The 15710-nt window shown below is 46.3% G+C and overlaps 1 protein-coding gene across 4 annotated transcripts in view; it reads left to right on the forward strand.

Moving 5' to 3' along the window:
- The window catches only part of RXRA (retinoid X receptor alpha), a 225121-nt gene that overhangs the window by 188364 nt on the left and 21047 nt on the right, over window positions 1–15710 (forward strand). For all 4 annotated transcript variants that reach the window (XM_084650506.1, XM_084650508.1, XM_084650509.1 and 1 more), the window contains 2 exons: window positions 3452–3621; window positions 13658–13787. In XM_084650506.1, the coding sequence (XP_084506632.1) occupies window positions 3452–3621; window positions 13658–13787 (300 nt within the window). The remainder of the gene's footprint in view (window positions 1–3451; window positions 3622–13657; window positions 13788–15710) is intronic.

A 15710-nucleotide genomic window follows, 5' to 3' on the forward strand; every position in this document is an offset into this window, starting at 1 on the left:
GCCCAAAGGAGTTCCAGTGAAGGGGGCCGCATCTGTGAGATTGAATGAAAGGTTGACATTATGAGCAATAAAGTTCTAGGCTTATGACAGTTGAGAGCGAGAGAGGCACCTCCGTCCCCCAGTAACAGGGAGATTCAGGGTCTAATGTCAGCCTATAAAAGTAAATAGAAAAATTCAAGTCAGACCAGGGCCAGATCCTAGGCTAATGTAAGATCAATTGGATCTATGCTGCTTTAGAACAGCCAAATATCAGGTTATGACTCCCCACTTAGCAGATCTTGCATTGTGCCTTTAGAGATGTAGCAAACACAGTACAAAACTTTAGATCAGTTTGCAAAACTAAGTACTTATTTTTACATAGCACCTTTTATCTCAAAGGATCCCAAATCACTTTAGACACTATAGAGATATGTAGTTACATATATATCTATGTACAAGAATCACTTTGCCCTCCACAGAGGTGCATCCACCTCTGGGGTGGAATGTGATTGCTGTTTAACAGCAGAGTGACAACACTACACTACAGTTTAAGACTGGAGGCTAACGATAAAATTGAAAAGCATTTGCATGATCTAGATATAGAGGATGAGTTTAAGACTAACACGATTGCCATATTCTGTTGTGTAATCTTTTAGCATGTGTTTGAATTTCCCATATTTTTTGTTGTTTTATGTTGCCACGTGGCATGGAGCCAGTTTACCTGATAATCTGATTTAAAAGCTTTATTGTGTTACGTACTGTGCCGATTTCAATGGAACAATCTCTGTGTCCTGTTACTTCCCATTAGTGTCACATAATCAGCTTCATCCAGCAAAGAGATAATGGATTAGGATAGCTGCTAATAGTGTTTTCTCTGCATTACTGAGCTTCTTTCAATATTGAGCAAAGAGCTGGGTGAAATGATGCGGTTGTTCCTCATGGCAAGCAATGGACACTCCATGGCTGGAGTCATTCTGGACTAGAATGGGCTAGATCAGTGCTACTCAAAGTGGTTGTCCGCGAGCCATCAGCTGCCGGTCTGTGCGTACACTGGAAAAAAAAATGCCGGTCCCCCACATCAAATAGCTTGAGAAGCACTGGGCTAGAATGTACTGCAGGAAACAATTCTGTTCTAGGGAGTGGATGAATGAGATGTCTATTGGCTCTTTTCCATTTCTAAAGCTTGATTTTGTATTTGGAAAGATCAGCTAATGCAAATAGCTCCATAATGTGCTGCTTTCCTAGGTTATTGCCATTAAAACGGTGTGTGCTACATTTAAATGGGGACTAGCGTGAATGATAATAATCAATAATAACCCACTTATACAGTATTTTTCTTCTTCAGAGCACTTTTTCAGACTTTAGCTAAGTCACAGGCCTGTCATCCTTGTGAGATAGGTAAGATTATCCTCATGGCATAGATTTGGGGAACTGAGGCAAAAAGGTTAAGTGATAAGCCCTTGGTCCCAGAGGGAATCAGTGTCAGAGTAAGAACCAGAACATAGGAGGATCCTGTCTCCCAGACCTGAATTTAGATGACTAGGCCATACCTCTCTCAAGGGAAGAAGCATCTTTCAGTAAAGTATGTGGCATCTTATGTTGTCTTGGCAAATGAACATGTTATGGTCCAAGAGAGGCGTGGGGAAGGCAGCTCTCTGGAGACAGAGACTATAGGACTGTGCCGATACCTCCGGGCAGCAAACTGGGAATGCGTATTGCAGTTATGCCCCCCGTCTCCACATACTGGTAGACAGTGCCACGTGGCTGGCAGTGTTACTGCCTCAGAAGGGAGGAAGGGTTGGCACGCTCTGCATTCCCTAGGAATCCCCTTGCAAAAGGCCTTTCTTTCTTGATCTGTGGGAGGTCTGGTGGCTGCTCGGGCACTTTCCTGCTGGCGTCTTGGGATGACAGCCAGGTAGGGAGGCCTGGAAAACAAGGGCTTTTGCAGTGGCTTTTCCCATATAATTAAAGGGTTTGCTTTCCAGATCTGTTGCGTTCCCTGGATGTGGTGTGGACAACTCGGGAGGCATTCCCTTTCCTCAGTGTTTGTGTGTGACTCAGGGCTGGATAGTGCACTGTAAGGTTCCGATCAGCCATCTTTTAATCTCCAGTTCTCGCTTGGTTTCTTTCCCCCTCCAAATGTCACAAGGGAGTGAATGGGGTTTTTTTTGCCCTTCTATGCTTTTTAAAATATTGGTGACTCATTGTCGCTTCTAATGCCAGGTTCTAGAGGGACAAGGATGTTCAAAGCAGAGCAGACACGTGGCAAGATGGGGATGGAATTCAGGTGAGACTGGACCAAGCTGGATGGGTGGGAGGGTTTCTTAGGCTGCGTGTTTTGCTTGTCTTAACACATGACATCAAAGCCCTGGACAACACGGAAGGGACTCGGGTGCAGAAAGAAACTCCCTCTCAGTGTCGAGGTGGCCAGTCTTCAAAGACACAAGTGAGGAGAAGGACTGTCTTGAGGTGAAGGCACAAGTGTTGGGATTCAGGAGGCTAGGGCTCAGTTCCTAGTTCTGCCACTGACTTCCTGTGTAGCCTTAGGCAAGTCACTTTCTCTCTCCCTGACTCAGTGCCCCGGCAGTAAAATGGGAATAATAACGCTTCCTTTGTGTGTCTGTCTTGTCTATTTAGATGCTCAGCAGTATGGGGCAGGAGTTGTCTCTTACTTGGTGCACGTACAGCATCTAGCATGACTGGGCCCTAATCTCAGCTGATGCCTCTAGGTGGTTTTGTAATAATAATAATGGCCTGGTGGCGGCCATCAAAGGCAGTGGAAATCAAGTAGCTGAAAAACCCTGCGTGACCTCTTTGGAAATTCAGCCTGAACAGCCTCCAGAAATGGTTGGGCTATCTGGACTCACACTTTACAATTATTATCTTCTTTCTTTTCTTCAGGATTGCCCCATCCTGCCACCCAGCCGCCCCATTTCCTCTCCCTATCCCAGCACTGATCCATTCCCTTCAGCTGCATCACCTGTGTCCAGCCCCCTCCTTAGCTCTTTACTGCAAGTTCCTTAACCTTTTAGCATTTCTTTCCGAGAGAGGGGTTCTTTGCAGCTGCCCAAACTTTGGTCAAGGACAAATTTGGGGGGCGGGATCTGGAGAAATCTCTTTAGGTTCTACTCCCAAACTCGTCTGCAGAGATGCACATGCCCAGTCCAGCTCTGTTCTTGGGCCACGAGAACTGTACTGCAACTCCTCTCAGAACTAATGCTTGCTTTGTTCCTCAGTTGGGTTCCAGAGGTCGGAGTCCCCACTGGCCATGCCAGTGAAAGGGTTAAGTCAAAGCGAACCCAGGCTTCCTACATGCCAGCAGATGCTTGTGCTACCATAGGTCAATGTTCCTTTCGATTCTGAAGCCTAGCGATCCTCACAGCTCCCCAAATCTCAATATTTTAACTCCCCATCCCAGAGCTGCGAACCACAGACTTACGGTGCCTCCCTTCTTCCCTGTTTGTGTCTGCAGCTGTGCAGGAGGAGAGGCAGCGAGGGAAGGACCGAAATGAGAACGAGGTGGAGTCAACAAGTAGCGCCAATGAGGACATGCCCGTGGAGAAGATCCTGGAAGCTGAACTCGCAGTGGAGCCAAAGACAGAGACGTACATTGAGGCAAATATGGGCTTGACTCCTAGCTCGGTAAGGACGCCTGCCCCTTTCCCCTGTGCGCTAATGCCATCCCATTTGTGGGAATGCAATGGAGTGAATCGGTGGTAAGGCCTTGAATGCTGTCACTGCATGACTATACAGACAAGCATGGTTAAAGGGAAAGGGGGGCCTTGGGCACTGGGACCGCAGGAGAGCTGTGTTCTAGTCCCAGCTCTGCCACACCTATCTGTGTGACCTTGGATAAAATGTTTGATTGCCCTGTGCCTCAGTTTCCCCATCTATAAAATGGGAATAACACTTCCCTTCCTCCTAGAGGTGTAGTGATGAAAAAACCATTGCATGTCTGTGAGGTGCTCAGGTGCTAGTGATGAAGTGCGGTTAGGAGGGTGCATAGAAATGATCTGTATTGTAGGAACACAGCTTGTTCTACTGCACGCTATATAAACAATGGAGTAAAAGCCTTGCCTTGAAAAACTTGCAATGAAAGGAACCCTATAAACACACCCTTTATCACTAAAGTGCAAAAATATTGCTGTATGTTTTTAAACACCACAAATTTGAGGATTGTTTGGATCCACTGTAAAATTTATATATACTGTATATATATGGATGAGGGCTTGGACTTTAAACCCACTCAGTGTTCTGAGGTGTTTGGATCCAGAGTTGTGGTTCAGCCCCTTCGAAAGGTGTGGACTCTAGTGGGACCCTTTTTGAACAGCAGATGCCCCATAAATAACCCACACATGGTCCCACCACTCCCATTAAAGAGCCCTGATTTATAAAGAGCATTTGTTTTTCTCATTTAGGTGGTGGTTCTCAGCTATAACAAGTCGGGCCTTATAGTCTATGAACTCCTGCTCCTCCAAGAATAGCTGCCATATTAGGGGAGGTCACCATGCAGTTTGAGCAAATTTATAATGCATCAGGCTCAGTGGGTGTGGCTAGTGACTCCACCCCAAAACCCTCCCCTTGGTTTTAACCAGGGGAACACTGGGGTGCTGAAGGACTGGGAAGTCTCTTAAGTAGAAACAACTGGTTGGAGGGAGGGGAGAAACAGTTGTTGTCATTTTACTTTTTTGCCCATGTTGTTTGAGCCGATATCAGACATGCATATTGAGTTTGCAGCTTCACTTGTGAAAAGGGCAGCCCTATGGAATGGCTTGATATGTAAAAACAAAAATGGAAGTACCTGGCCTGAATGAGTTTTTCCTTGGGGGAGGGGATAAGGGCCTTATAAAGTCCAAATGGTCCTAACTCTTCACAGTCTTGCTGGTGGTGGGGTGGGAAGTATAGGTTTCTTACATTTCTATGCAGTAAAGCTCATAGGGAGATTTCTGATTATTAGCATTTAGAGATCTTTGCTATAATGCATTGTAGTTATGTTCCTCCCACTGCCGAACATTCAAAAGTCATGCATCAGGCCCCCAAAATCGTATGATTTTTTTAAAGTAAACTAATAAATGGGGGGGGGGGTGTATTTTTTTAAGCCTTTAAAGTAAACTTGGGTCACATGTTTCCAACTTTTCTCTGTAATTATCAGGGCTACAAACTAGGGTGCTGTTTTAAAGGAAAGCTGAGCTTTTCGTGTACTGCTATGACTCCAGCATCTGGAGCATTAAAAACCACATCCAGTATTGTGAGGCTTGTGGTGCAGGCATGAGAGCTGGCAACACGGAGCGTTATGTTTATGCACTATGTGGTGTTAATCATTTTGCTTAATCTTGTTAAGGATTTGAGAGTTTGATTCTGACTCAAGTGACACTGGGCACTTCAGAGAATAAAAACCTGCGGGATAAGATAGGGTGGAGGGTGAACGCTCAGAAAGCAGCTAATAGTTGGTGGGGGGGGGGGAAGGGCAGAGATTATAAGAAAAAAATATAGTAATCTATGCATATATTGTATATAAATCATCTACTTGAGCCAGTCTAGCAATGTTCTTCTGTTTCCTAATAGAGAACACAGGCTGCCCTTTAGCTGGGGAAACATGTTTAGTTTTTTGTTTTTTAATTAATTTCTCCTCTTGGGGAAGAGAGTCAAAGTTTAAACTGTCAAAAAAAGAAGAAGATTCATGACCGCATGCTAGTGGGGCAGACCCAAACTAAGTGGGGTAGGTTTGGAAAACTTTACACTCACTGAGCTTTGCCTGTCCCCGGTCCTGGCACAGCTGAATGTCGTAGAGAACCACCAGCTCTCAGCATTAAAATGAATAACTTCTGCGCCACCAGTGGTTTGAGGCCCACTACGCTCAGATCGAATAGATCGGCAGATACGGTCTTCTAATCAACTTGCAACATGTCTGTATACTGCTACAAACTAGCTGATCATTTCTTCAGGTGTTGTAGGGCAGAGCCAAGCATAGTAAGGGAGATGTTTGCAGAATGTGTATGAGCTTCCACTAAAAGTCTTTTGTCACTGCACATGTTCTCCCCAACAGCTTCCTCATTGTCTTCTGTAACCGGAAATCCACGCTGATGATGTAGATTTTTTACCCCAGATTTAATTGCACTATTTCTCCCAGATCCTTTTCCATTCCTAAGGCCTCTTCCTTCAAGAGGTGGTGCTGGATGATGGCAAAAATCTCTACTCAGCTCTTTGCAGAGAGGCACCTCTGCTTTTAATTGTAAGAAGCGTGGGGAGCATGTTCTAAGTCAGTTATTTTGGTTTACTCCAAGCCATGCTAATGTGTCCAGAGCACTCAGAAAGATGCCGTCTCTCCGCTCTAAACTTTGAGTTGCTCTCGTAGTTTATTGTGCTTAGCTCTTCTGGACAAGGAACTGTGCCCGTTTTATTTGTGCGTGAAGCCCCAGGCACACCTATGATGTTGCGTGACATTCGGCAGCACCTGAGCTCTTGGCACCAGCACTGCAATGGGACAGCGATAATATGTTGTAATATCTTATCGTTCTGTAGCATTTTTCCCAGTGACTCCGATACGCTTTACTGGATATCTATGAGAATCATGAAAATGCAGCCACTTTTGGGGTGGGGTACGGCAGCTCTTTCAGAGCACGCAGCAACGCTACAAAACAACAAGAGCTGAGCATAGGACTGGGAGGAGGGAATATCCTGTCTGGTGGCACCTCAGAAAATCACAGATGAAGCTACCAGCCTATGAACTGCTGTGTGCGCCTCTGACTTGTATCGGATAGCTCAGTGATGCACCAAACACTGGGCTCAGATGTACCCTCCTAGGTGTTGGATGCCAGGCTTCCGTTTCTGTTCAAAATAAACAGCAGAGCATCCCCATCCCCATCAAGCAGTCGGGGCTTCCCTGCAGGGAGGAGCTGGAGATCTGTGCCTCAGTTAATGATGGTGCCTCTGATACTATTCGGCTGTGTGGGCGATCAGGATTAAAAATACTTCAGGGGGAGTTGTTGCCAGAGTTGTGCCAACTTGAAAACAAACCCCAGAGAGGGAGCTAAAATAAATGGCTTCATCTGGCACTGTCTCTCCCCTAGCCTCCTGTAGCAAATTGAAAGCTGGTTCCTGCATAATTCAGCACACATTACGGTGAACAAGGATGTGTGCCGCATCTCAATAGAGGCGGGAGGCTTGTTGAAATGTCCTGTTATTGTCAAGCGGCTTCTGTCAATTATGTGACATTTGTAGCAGGTTTAGCAGATGTATGAGATCAGTGGCTAAGCAGTGAGGAGGCTACAGGGTGGGTAGAGAGGAGAGTCTGCTTTCCCCCCGGAGAGCTGTTGTGATGGAAAGGCAGACAAATTCAGTACCTAATAGATTCAGCGTAAAATACAAGCTGATTCCCGTTAGCCCGGTGTGTTGGGTCCTTGTGTTGAAGCCCCCACACCTCGATGCATCTGCTCTCAGCACTGCCACATGGAATTCATCTGGGAGGATGGAATCAGCTGTGATTCCAGGGACTTTCTCCCAGGGCTGTGCCAGATTGGGCTGGCAAAAACAAGGCCTTGTATGAACTAACCCTCTCCTACAACCTCCCTGCCTATAACCAGATCCTTCCCGCTGGGCTACAGTTGCGTGCCTGCAATCCTTGCTCAGGCTGTGGCAATCCTTGCCCAGGTCTGTGAGGCTCTGTAATCTCCGGGAACTGCCCAATCCTATGTAAACCTGTAGGAGCAGGACCTCAGCATCGCTCTCCAAGTGGACAGCAGGGGAGGAGAATAAGGGAATTTGCTCCATGTGTGGCCCACCAACACCAGAGCCCAAACGATCCACCCAGCAGCAACTGTGAGTGGCTCAGGCTGAATGTGGGCACACGAGCAAGATCCAGGGCAGAGCAGGGCTCTGTGTGGGCTGTGTAAAGACCTCAGGCCTCAACTGGCAGGGGGCACGTTGGGGAGAGGCTGTCCTAGGTTTCCCAGGGTTTGAGAGGGGAATCGGAGCTGGTGTGGCTTGTCTCTGGTGAGCTGGCCCAGACCATTGTTGGAGCTGAACGTTGGCTGCAGGGGAGATATTGCAGGTTCCCGCTGAGCCCGCTGGGTGGCAGGAGACAGTGGGATGGGGGAGGGGAATACTAGCTATAACAAAACACTGCATTGACCTGTGTCACCGGACTCCCATGCTCCACTCGCCTCTCCCGAGCAGAAGGGCTCTAACGCTGCAGTGACCAAGAAGAGACCTGCCCATGAAAATGCTCAGACCTGTCCATTTCACACAAGCTCTGAGAGTTGTGGTTTAAACGGCCGCCCTTAAAACACCTGCTCGGAGAGCGATCGCACCCAAGGGCGGCTCTTTAGTGATTGTGGGTAGCTGCTAATCGTGACGCTGAGCAGTTTTGTCATTTCACACGGCGCCCTGTTTTAAACGGTCTCGGTTTCACGTAGCGCATATTGCAAAAAACCCTCCCGTGACACTGAGCAGCGTGGGGATAAGCTCATCATGGGGCTTCTCTCGAGGTCTGCACCCAGAGCCACTGGAGCACCTTCATGCCGGGTGTTCTTGGAACAGCGCTCTGTCCCATCTGTAGGTAGCTGATCACCTCCTGCTGATCATCTCCTTGGCAATTAGAGGCCAGTATTAAGGTCTCTCTACCGACTCCTATAACTCAGCAGCATGGAAAGGAGGGATTCTGTCTCTCCACTGCTATCCCCTTGTGTCACTGCCCTTCCATGCCTATCAGCTGACAACCCTGTGCCTAGGGCTTCTGCAATCTAAGTCTCTCCTCGGATGGCCTCCTGGGCACTGAAAGGGAAAGCTTGTAACTGTGATCAGCCTTATCCTCAGTAGCTCTTATTTGGCATTTGAAAGGAAGGTTCTGAGTGATCGTTTTCTGGAAGATGCTTCCAAGTTCCTCTTTTGCCAGCAGGATCAGGTGCCTGACTGTCCTTTAATGCTATCATGCGCTGATGCTTTGCCCTTACCGTTTACTGCAAGGCTTGGGAATCACTTGCCATGAACGAGGAAGGCTTCCAAAGACTCTGAGCCCAGCTTGCTTTTTGGAGGTAGGCCGGGCTGCTATAACCTTAGCTGCTTCTCATGCTACAGTGATTAAAATGAGGCCAGTAAATGCCATAGCTGTTCCCGGAACAGAAATCGGAGGTATAATTAAAGCTCGTTGGATAGATTATCAGTCTGTGACAGGCCTATGTCGTCTCTCTAGCCTGTAGCATGCGCTGGGCAGAATCTTGGCCTTGCTGACACTTGCTGTTGTCTCCAAGGGCATGATCCCTCCAGCAGTGGCCCCCTCTGAGGAATTTTAAGCAGAGCCCTGAACTGCTTTTAAAGAATCACCACCGCCATGTCAAGGCAACAAGGCCTCGCTGATAACTAACTCGCTGCACTATTTGGGAGGCCTTTTCCTTATGGATCCCGGTAACCTACGCAAAAGCAAAATGCAATGGCCTTTGCTGTGGTGTGGAATTCTTGCAGAATACCAGTTTTAGTGAATGTCCCAGTGTAGGCAAACTAATGTCCCCCATCAGGCCATGGCTGGTGCCTTTTTAGAGCATATGCATTGTCTCCTATCAGAGTGTGCCCCTGTTAGCTGTACCAGGCTCCATCCCTCACACACACACCGTGGCAGCCCGGACTCCTGGGTTCTATTCCTAATTCAGCTCCCATCTTGCTGAGTGAGCAAGTCCCTAAGGCCCAGATTTTCATTCTGGATGCTTACATTTTTGGGTGCCCAGTTTGAAACATCTTTTTTTTTTTTTGGTATTATTATTATTATTCTCAAATTGAGCTCCCCAAATCTGTGGCCATTTTTGAAAATTGTAGCCGTTAGCCTCTCCTCTGAGTCTCGCACCTGTAAAACAAGGATTATCCTGCCCTAGTCCCCAGGGTGGGCTGTAAGGCTCGAAGTTGCTGATGTGAGTATAATGCTTCGGGACCTCAGGTGAACTGCTCGTATCACTGTCCCTGCTCGCCTCAGTCTGCAGACTGTTCTGAATGCTGCAGACCCTGAATTCAGCATTTCCGAGGGAGAAGGAATCAGAAGGTGCCAGACCCTGCTCCTGGCTTGGCGTAACCATGTGGGGGCTGTCAAGGGTAATCTGAACATCTCCTGACCTCCCCTCCCAATCCTTGTCAGACCCAGCAGTCCCTCTTTTCAGACTGGCATCTCCAAGGCAGAGTGACAACCCTGCAGGATCCTTCACAGGACAACACTTCTACCTTTGGCCCCTAGTCTAGGAAATAGTGCCCTGATACCTGTGTTCTCTCATGTGCTTTTCCTCGAGAGGAGCAAGAAGAGGGAAAACTCCTCAGCAGAGATTTTCAGCATCTTAGAGAGAGCATTAAAACCAAGTCTGTGCCCCCAGCCCTCTCTGCAGGCAGCAGGTGAAGACACTTAGGAGCCTGATCTCCGAGCACTTGCCAAGTGCTTGTTATTTTTAAGTACTGAGGATTTGAGCTGTTGGCCACCTAGGCGAAAAGTCAATGTTTCCTTTTATGTGGCTGCAGAATAACCTAGGCAGGCACTTTGAGTAGCAGCATAGTGGTATCTTTAAAGAGGTTAAGAACAAGGACATTTAGGTGGCAGAGAGCAGGGCTTTCTCAGAGCCATGTCATGGAATGGGGAGGGAAGGGGGGATATTTTTCAACATTTCAATCTTAGCTCCTTCAAAAATAGGATTTTCTCCGCTTTTCATCCCGCGTTTGAATGTTTAATGTGGTTTCTGGGTAAAATACAGTCAATGTGAAAACGAAAGGGAAGCATTTGCATTAGTAACCTCAGAACCTCACTTTTATTTTATTTATTTTTACAACTCTTTCCTTCCCCGCAGTCTCCCTTGCAGTGTCTTTACTTTCCCTCTCCAGACTCATTCACTGGTCTCTGGAGTAGCAACTTGTCCCGCACACTGCCTCCCTGAGCGCCCTGTTTTAGGTCAACAATTCCCATTTTATCCACTGTGTGGTCTTTAAAACACCATCGTTCCCTTCTTAACATTCTTTTCCTGTCCCTGTCTGCCTTAATGTTCAGGGAAATACCACAGGATATGTTACATTCTCCCTCACCAGTCTTTTGTCCCCCTTGCAATCATGGGCCAGGTCCCTCACTCCCCAGATGAAGCTTCTCATGGACATTCAGGATTGCCTGCCAACGTGTGATCACTGTTACTTCCTTTGTGAATGGTAAAAACAAGACACCAATTGCCAGATATCCGGTGTGAGCTGTATATTTGTATAGTGAAATCGGCGCAAGAGACTAACTGCACCTGTGTTGCATTTCTGCTCCACCTTCATTAATAGGCTTCTCTATTATTCAGCTGCTTCACCGTGTGTACAACTATGTCAGTCATACACACAGCTTATATATACTTATAGCCATTGACCGTGCCCTTGGTGCTGTGTACAAGACCCAGAGGAAGACATCCCTGCCCCAAGGAGCTTATAGTTGAGGGGCTATATCTGGCCACCATCACTTGTACTGGTCTGGAAGCAATACCCTTGCTCACACTGAGTAGAACCTTGCTCCACAAATAACCCCATTGATTTTGGTGGGACTAATCATGGTAGAAATTACTTGTCAGCATGAATAAATGGATCTACCAAGTAGTGCCACCGAGTAGTGTTTTAATTTTCAAACAGGACTTGTTTCGTAGTTTTAGAGAATTTAAGGCCAGAAGGGACCATTAGATCCTCTAGTCTGGCCTCCTGTATAACACAGCCACTAAATGTCACCCAGTTACCCCTTTATTGAGCCCAAAGACTTTAGTTAGACCAAGGCAATTCAGTCCTCAGGAGACTGAACTGTATGTCACAGGCAGAGAACAGGAGAGATCGAGGTGCCACCAAGCCCTGAGGAATTAAGTGAGACATGCCCAGATGACCCCAGCAGGCAATTCACACCCCACGCTGCAGATGAAGGTGAAAGGCCCCACAGTCCCAGCCCATCTGAACTAAGGGGGGAATTCTTTCTTGATCCCAAATCCGTCCATCAGCATGATGCTGAGCATGTGGGCAACACACGTCAGCCAGGCACCTAGAAAGAGGATTTTCTGTACCATCTCAGAGCACGGGGCCAGCTAGCTGGAGTCCCACCTCCAGTTCTGGCCAGTCTCTGATGCTTCAGGAAAAGGTGGAAAAATAAACATCACCAGCATAGGTCTGGCCAGATGTGAATCAGGGGGAAATTTTCCTTCCTGATCTCTGCGTGCGGTTAGTAAGGGAGGCAGAATCTGTCTCTAAATAGAATGTCTTATTTATAGGCTGCACCGGATTAGTATGATTTTCCCATGGGATCCAAAGGTAATATAATTAATTACACATTCTCTGGTTTTGTACACGTTGTTTTAAGGACATAGAGAGGCACAATTATGCTTAATAAAAGGTGCGGCCGCTAAATGGAGCCGTACGGTGCTGTGTATGTATAGACAGACTTTTATATATAAAAATTTATAGAGGGGTGTGTGTGTGTGTGTGTATATATAGATAGACATACATGTTCCGAGATGTAAAATAAATAGTGGATGACTTTTTTTTTTTCTTACTTTTTCCAGAGGGTTGGATAGTCTCATCCAATTTGTAATCACAATCCCACTTGAGCTGTTAGCAGTTCCTCTAAACAGGGATTTGGTCTGTTTAGGCTGCCTGTCCAGCTAACGAGCAGATGGTTTTTGTTACTGGGTAGTATTTCAAAGGGAAGGGGTTTTCTCTTGCTTTAGTACCCCTATTGTTGTGTTTTATTAAATTATGACATTCTGACGCTTGGAACACGTGAACTGTTCCGTTCCCCCGCAGGAGGAATCTGGGAGAAGGGTTTTTCTTTCCTTTTTGTGTCGGCTTGGATTGCAATGATTATGAAACCCAAGCAGCACTGACTAGAGTCAGGTACTGAGAGGGACCACGGACTCTCTAGTGGATAGGGCATGGTGCTGGACATCAGGATATCTAGGTTCTGCTCTGGACTATGCTGCTGGCTTGCCTTGCACGAGTCACTGCTCCTTTCTCTTCCTCATCTTTCTCTCCCACCCTTTGTCTGCCTCGTCTCTTTAGACTGAGATCTCTTCAGGTCAATGCCTGTCTCTCACTAGGTATAGGTACAGCACCTGAGATACCGGGGCCATGATCTCCATTGGCGCCTTGTGGTGTTACTGTAATACAGATAATAAGTACAAAGATGCGAGCGGCTTTGTGAGCGTCCTCCAGACAGCCAGACCTGAGCTTTCAGAATTTGATAGATTGCTGTAAAGGCTTCTCTTAGGCCAGCTAGCTCAGCCCCCTTTGTATGTAAGAGCCCATTTGGCTGGTCTTTAGAGGCTCTGGCAATATTTTTATAGATAAGATCTTGCCAGGTTAGCTACTCCTCCTCCTAACTTCCAGGTCTCTGTGCAATGGGACATCAGTTGCACAGATGGAATCTACATCAGTAGTGGCCAGAGACTAGTCCATTAACCCTGAGTGTCAGAAATCCTGACATTTCATATGTGTACATGGTCACCTTCCATTTTTCAACTGGCCAAAATTGTGCATTGCCTGAAATTTCCTCCTTTAAAGGCAAACGCAGTGTAGTAATCATGTGAGGGAGCTGATCTTTCTCCTTGGGTCCCTCAGACCGAGAGGATCCATCCCAGTTGCTTGTCTGATTCCCCCTCTTTGTCCTGCGCTACATTGTTGTGCCTCATTTTAAGTCTTCTTTTCTTTGCAGCCCAATGACCCGGTAACCAACATATGCCAAGCGGCAGATAAACAGCTCTTCACCTTGGTGGAATGGGCAAAGAGAATTCCCCATTTTTCAGAACTGCCGTTGGATGACCAGGTCATCTTACTCAGAGCAGGTAAGAGGGATATCTTAGTGAGGAAGATCTCAACAGGGCTGGTCGGTGTAGGTGGGATGCTCTGCCGAGGACAAATGTTATATTTATAGTTAGTACACTACGACCTGAAGGCTACTAGTCATGTCTGTCTTTTAGTCACTGATAATTTAGTTGCCAAGAAGGATTTTAAAAGCCCTAAGAAACACGTCACTGAGCCTGCTCCACAGTGCAGAGCCTGCTGCCAGTCAGCCCGAGAATCACCCCATTTCATCTTTTGAGAGGCAAGCGTATCAGAAGTTGGATGGGTTGTTGAAATCTGAAGGAACCATGTAATATCTTCCCCGCTCACAGAGACTTGAAAGAGAACTGCCAGATTTCACAAAAATAAAATGTGTGATCAAAATTAAAAACAGAAATGGGGGGGAGAGGGGAATGGAAATCACCCATCCTTTGCCACCCACAAAGATAAAAATACAATTCTCCAGGCTCATTCTGAATTGCCTCTCCCTGCAGAGGAACTAGCGGGGGCGGGCTAAAAGCAGTGAGTGGTTAAAAATGCCGTCTTCCCCCTGTGCAGATTTCAGACCAAATGCTGGAAGGTATGCACAGAAAACAGAAGGAGTGAGAATCCAAAACTAAAACTTGACAGGTGCGGGTTTGGACATGAAACTGTTTGCATAGCTCTGATTGTCAGATAAGGTAAATACAGCTGATTTTAAAAGGGTTTGGCCTGTCATCACAGAATATTGTGCCTGCATATTCAAAGTGGATGGATACATTATCTTATTAAAAGCGCCTGCAGCAAATGGCAAAGTTGATATTAAGGAAGAAATTACCCTGAAACCCAGCCATAACTCATAGCTTTGTACTTCACAATGAAAAAGTGTTACTGTTTAGAAAGTAAGAAATCAAGGCTCTGTTTGGTGCACCGGTGAGTTACAGCACTGCATGGGGTGCTGTTTATGGTTAAGGCACCAGACTAAGACGGTGGAGATCTGGGTTCAGTTTCTGGCTCTGTTGCAGACTTCCTGTGTGACCTTGGGCGAGTCACTTAGGCTCAGATCATCAAAGATATTTAGGTGCCAAACACCCATTGAAATCAGTCTCTATGCCTCGGTTGCCCATCTGTAAAATGGAGATAATAATACTTCCTTTGTTTGCCTTGCCTACTTACATTGTAAATTACGTAAGGCAGGGCCTATCTTACTTTCTTACCTTTTAATTTCGTTGGAATTTAATTGGATTGGCACAGGAAGTCATCGGTTTCATCTGTTGGTTACAGCAGTGGTCTGGGAGTCAGGACTCCTGGGTTCTATTCCCAGGTCTGCCACTCGCTATGACCTAGGGCAAGTCGTATAACCTCCTTTGTGCTCCAGCTGACCCATCAGTAATAATACTTCCCCTAATTTCCAGGAGTGTTCTGAGGATCAGTAAATCAGTGTTTGCAAAGCACTTGCAGGGCCTTCTATGAAAAAATGCAAAAAGCTTTATTTTAAAAAAGCATCTCTAAAGCCTCCTGGTAGAAAAGTATTTGTAAAAACAATCTTTATGGAAATGGATCTTCAAAGTGAGAACTGTATGTAAAAACCATAGAGGGAGAATGATTGATTGAATCCAAACAAAAATCAATATTCCATGTATTTTAAAAAAATCATGACAACAGTTCTCAGTTTTGTAAAAAATAAAATAAAATGAACAAAACCCAAATTTGAGGCCTAAATTACTTGATGTTGTCCCTGTAATTTTGTTGGTATTGCCTTGTAAGCATGAGCATGGGAATGAGTGACAGGGAATGGATCAATTGATGATTTTCTGTTCATTCCCTCTGGGGCACCTGGCATTGGCCACTGTCGGAAGACAGGAGACTGGGCTAGATGGACCTTTGGTCTGACCCAGTAGGGCTGTTCTTATGTTCAAACAGTTGCATGATTCTCACTCATTTCA

Source organism: Lepidochelys olivacea (genome assembly GCF_965140295.1).
Source record: "Lepidochelys olivacea isolate rLepOli2 genome assembly, chromosome: 16".
NCBI lineage: Eukaryota > Metazoa > Chordata > Testudines > Cheloniidae > Lepidochelys > Lepidochelys olivacea.